The following is a 4,928-nucleotide window of genomic DNA, read 5'->3' as shown; positions in this document are numbered from 1 at the left end:
GCCCTGGCTGTCCTGGAACTCACTCTGTAGACCAGGCTGGCCTCGAACTCAGAAATCTGCCTGCCTCTGCCTCCCGAGTGCTGGGATTAAAGGCATGTGCCACCACCGCCCGTTTTTTTCGAGAGTTTTAAGAGAAAACCCATGGCTGTAGAAGTCCCAACACACAAGGCTCAGCTGCCCACCCTAGTGTGGCATTTAGAGAGATGAATGGTTGTACAATACTTAACTTGCCTGGCGTGCGGGAAGCTCTGGGTTCATAAATGGAGTGTGTTGCATATTCTATGAGTCCAGAACTTGTGAGATACATGTCAAGTTCAAAGTCACCGTGGATTACAGGAGACTCTGAAAAAGATATATTGATGGACAACATTAGAAAGAGGTTTAATCAGTATTGCCCCAGCAGGAAGAGGAACAGATAAAGAGGTTCCATGACTCAAGTTTGTGTTTAGGTCACTGGCATAGTTTTTTGTGGTGGTGGCAGTTAATTGTGTTTTTCAAACAGGTTCTGATTCTGTAACCTAGGCTAACCTGGAATTCATGTATCCTCATCTGGCCTTGGATCCATGGCAGTCTGCCTGCCTCAGTCTCTGAGTGCCAGGGTCCTATGTGTGAGTCACCGTGCCTGGCAACTTTGGATTTAAATAGAAGAGCCGCTGGGGCAGGAGGCAGCAGGAATGAACAATGACGTTTTGATCAAATTGTGACCTGATGGGTCATTATCTTAGTTCTGGCTCTTCACGGTGGTTCAGAGCAGTTTTAATGTCTGCGGAGACGGACAGCTCAGTACTCTTGAGATGATCCATGCTCTCTGGCTGGAGATGTCCTCACAGTGGGGTGATCTTCTGAGGCTCTGCTGTGTCTAGAAGTCTAAGGCGACTGCCCTGTTACTGGAGACCTTGAGATGCCTCTGGGATCCTGGAACAGGATATTGTAAGATGGCAGCAGGAGCAGGAGAGACGCTCAGCAGTCAAGAGCCCGTAGCACTCTTTAAGTTTGGTTTTCAACACCACACGCTGTAACTCAAGCCACCTGTGACTAGATTTATTCTCATTTTAAAATTTAAAAAGAAAAACTTTTCTCTCCCTCTCCCTTCTCCTCCCTCCTCCCCTCCTCTCTTCTCCTTTGTACTCTTTGGAGATAGGCCTGTGGCTTAGGCTGTTCTTCGCTCATAGCAGTTTTCCTCTCTCAGCCCCTGGAATACTGAGATCACAGGTGTGAGCTACCATGCCTTGCTTAAAAAGCAAGTGTCCAGACTGTCTCAGCTCCTAGACTTAAGTAAACCCCCTGCCTCAGTCTCTCTTGCTGAAACTGCAGACATGTTTTACCTTGCTGTGGAGGTGGTACTCAAGAGATCCTCCTGTGTTGCCTTCCCAAGTAATTGGAACAACAAGCAGGCACTGCAGTGGCTTAGACAGGATGCCAACCGTCAGCTCAGGCTGATCGTGAATTTACAGTCTTCCTGCCTCCCCCTCTCAAGGGTTAGGATGTCAGGCATGTCCCATTGTACCGGGTGTTTTGTTTTACATGAGTTTTAAAATTAACTAACGCCTTTCTATTACAAAGTTTGTTGGTATGTGTACTGGCTATTTTTGTGTCAACTTGACACAGCTGGAGTTATCACAGAGAAAGGAGCTTCAGTTGAGGAAATGCCTCCATGAGATACAACTGTAAGGCATTTTCTCAATTAATGATCAAGGGGGAAAGGCCCCTCTTGTGGGTGGGACCATCCCTGGGCTGGTAGTCTTGGTTCTATAAGAGAGTAGGCTGAGTAAGCCAGGGGAGGCAAGCCAGTAAAGAACATCCCTCCATGGCCTCTGCATCAGNTCCTGCTNNCTGACCTGCTTGAGTTCCAGTCCTGACTTCCTTTGGTGATGAACAGCAGTATGGAAGTGTAAGCCGAATAAACCCTTTCCTCCCCAACTTGCTTCTTGGTCATGGTGTTTGTGCAGGAATAGAAACCCTGACTAAGACAGTATGTATCTAAAAGATTTCCAGAATTTCTATTTTTTTTAGACTACAAATTGACTCAAAATCATAAAATCATCTTTGCTTTAAAATGTGCTATATAAAATAGCTTGTACATTTTATGTATGTATACATTTACATAATCTGAAAAGTCTTCTCTGTTTTTGTAGCCGTTGGAAAAGAAGTTTGTGCGTGTCTCAGGAGAAGCAACTATTGGGCATGTAGAAAAATTTCTTAGAAGAAAAATGGGTCTTGATCCAGCTTGCCAGGTACAGTACATGTGTGTAAGGGAAGGTGAGGTTGCAGGACGACCTTTGACAGATGGAGAAAGAGTGGGGTCTCTGGAGTGTTGGAGCGGCTTTTTTATGATGTAGATGACTGAGACTGTTAACTCAGTGTTGACACATTGTGAGTCCCACCTCCAACTCTGATCTCATCTGGGTTACCCATCATATTAGCCAGTTCTTCAGAGGAACAAAACTGATGTCATGAATATATATACAACATATGTATTAAATATGCATGTAATATATAAAAGAGGTTTATTAGAAGGCTTTACAGGCTGGTCCAGTTAGTCTCAACTACGTCTGTCTCCTAATGAAAAGGCCAGGAGTCTGGTGCACGTTCTGCCCTCGGGGCTAAGACATGGGCTTCAGTCTGCGTACTGAGACCAGGGCAGTGATGCCTCGGCAGCAGGATAGGTGAACTTGCCAGTGACATAGGCTGCCACTGGAAGCTGTGACCCATTTTTAGGGTGGATTTTCTGACTCAATGATCCAATTAAGAAAATTCTTCACGTGTATGCCCAACTGCCTGGTTTTCGTTGATTCCAGATATAGTGTAGTTAACAGCTAAGATTAGCCATCAATCACAGCCTCCATTTCTTACTGCACTGTTAACCATGTCTTGATTTTAGGGAAAAGTAGAGATGTGAGAAATGCTAACAGGTTTCTAGGCCTAAATTCCAGTTCTTTTGCAGTTGGTAGTAGAACTTGTTTATAAATTAGAAAACATCAAACCTGGCATGTTATTGAAAATCAAAATAAATATTGGTGGTGGCAGAGTTTGCCTTTATTCCCAGCAGTTAGGAGGCAGAGGCAGGTGGATTTCTGAGTTAGAGGCCAGCCTGGTCTACAGAGGGAGTTCCAGGACAGCCAGGGCTACATAGAGAAACTATGTCTCAAAAAAACCAAAAAATAAAAATAAAATATACTCAAAATTCTAGTTATGGGTCAACTGAAAATGTATCTTGCCAGGCGGTGGTGGCACACACCTTTAATCCCAGCACTTGGGAGAGAGAAGCAGTCGGATTTCTGAGTTCGAGGCCATCCTAGACTACAGAATGCGTTCCAGGACAACCAGGGCTACATAGAGAAACCCTGTCTGAAAAAACCAAAAGAAAAAAAAAAAAGAACATGTATCTTTATATAGCTTTTCTTTCTTTCTTTCTTTCTTTTTTTTTTTTGAATCATTTATTTTATATATATAAGTACACTGTAGCTGTCTTCAGACACCAGAAATGGGCATCTGATCCGATTACAGATGGTTGTGAGCCACCATGTGGTTGCTGGGAATTGAACTCAAGACCTCTGGAAGAGCAGTAAGTTCTTTAAAAGGCTGAGCCATCTCTCCAGCCCATAGCTTTGCTTTTTCATTCATCAGATTTAGCTGTTATGCAAAGTTTGAGGTAAATAGTCCTTGTGTTAGTACATACTTTGTAATATTCATAACATCATTTTTCTCAAAATACTGGAATAATGGTAAAGATTATCAAATATATAGATTTATGTACCTGTGTCTTTGTTTAAGCGTTCCAGATCCTAGAGATGGTAAATAGTAAACAATTGAGTTGTTCCCTTTTGCAGAATCGGCTTCATATTTGCTGGGCAGTGCTATTGAGCTCATCTGCAGCCTTCTTTCTTGTTTATTTCTAATTTTTAAAAACTTTTATGTGTATGGGTGTTTTGCCTTCATATAGCTGTAGTGCACTACCTGCACACAGGACCAAAGAGGTTAGAAGAGGACACTTACGGATAGTTATAAGCTACCATGTGAGCGCTGGGATCGAACCTGGGCCCTCTGGAAGAACAGTTACTGCCCTTAATTCCTGAGCTGTCTCTCCACTGTAACTCAGAGAGAGCCACCTATTTCTGCCCCTCCCCAGGTGCCGAGAGTAAAGCCTGTGCCACTGAGGCTGGCTGGCTTGTTAGTTAAGGTCTCAGTATGTAGCTTAGACTGGCCTTGAGTTTGTGGCTGTATTTCTGCCTCAACTTCTTGTGTGCTGGGTTTACAGGTGTGTGCCATAATGCTTGTCTCCCAGGTGTTTTCAAAGTTTATTTTCATTTATTTAAAAAATTTAGATACTTAATATTTTTATGTTTTGTCCATGTGTATGTATGTGTTCTATGCATATGCATTCTGTCCATATTGTCTGTGGAAGTCAGCAGAGGGCATTGGCTCCCTTGAAACTGGAGTTAAGGGTGGTTGCAGGCCATGGTGTGAATGCTGGAATTAAACCCAGGTACTCTGGCTGGCCATCACATATCCCTTTAATCCCAGCACTCAGGAAGCAGAGACGGGCAATTTGAGGCCAGTCTAGTCTACAGAGTTCCAGGACAGCCTATCTTGAAAAACCAAAACCAAACAACCAATCCAAAAAATCCAGGTACTTTGTAAGAGCAGCAAGCGCTCTTAATCTCTGAGTCATCTTCTAGTCCCCCAAATTTTTATATTAAGAGAAGTTTGCAAAATTGCCCAAGCTAGCTTCTAACTCTTGATCCCTTCTTTCTCTTCCTTTCTTTCTTTCTTTCTTTCTTTCTTTCTTTCTTTCTTTCTTTCTTCCTTCCTTCCTTTCCTTCCTTTCCTTCCTTTCCTTCCTTTCCTTCCTTCCTTCCTTCCTTTCCTTCCTTTCCTTCCTTTCCTTCCTTTCCTTCCTTTCCTTCCTTCCTTCCTTTCCTTCCTTT

General features: G+C 43.3%; 1 protein-coding gene across 1 annotated transcript in view; it reads left to right on the top strand.

Annotated features, from left to right (window-relative positions):
- Positions 1-4,928, top strand: part of Pcgf6 (polycomb group ring finger 6) — an 18,576-nt gene that overhangs the window by 9,665 nt on the left and 3,983 nt on the right. The window contains exons 8-9 of the mRNA XM_021151813.2: positions 2,136-2,245; positions 2,945-2,947. Of these exons, the coding sequence (XP_021007472.1) occupies positions 2,136-2,245; positions 2,945-2,947 (113 nt within the window). The remainder of the gene's footprint in view (positions 1-2,135; positions 2,246-2,944; positions 2,948-4,928) is intronic.

This window comes from Mus caroli, chromosome 19, assembly GCF_900094665.2.
Source record: "Mus caroli chromosome 19, CAROLI_EIJ_v1.1, whole genome shotgun sequence".
Lineage (NCBI taxonomy): Eukaryota > Metazoa > Chordata > Mammalia > Rodentia > Muridae > Mus > Mus caroli.
Note: the sequence above shows the minus strand (reverse complement) of the source record. Positions and strands in the feature narration are given on the sequence as shown.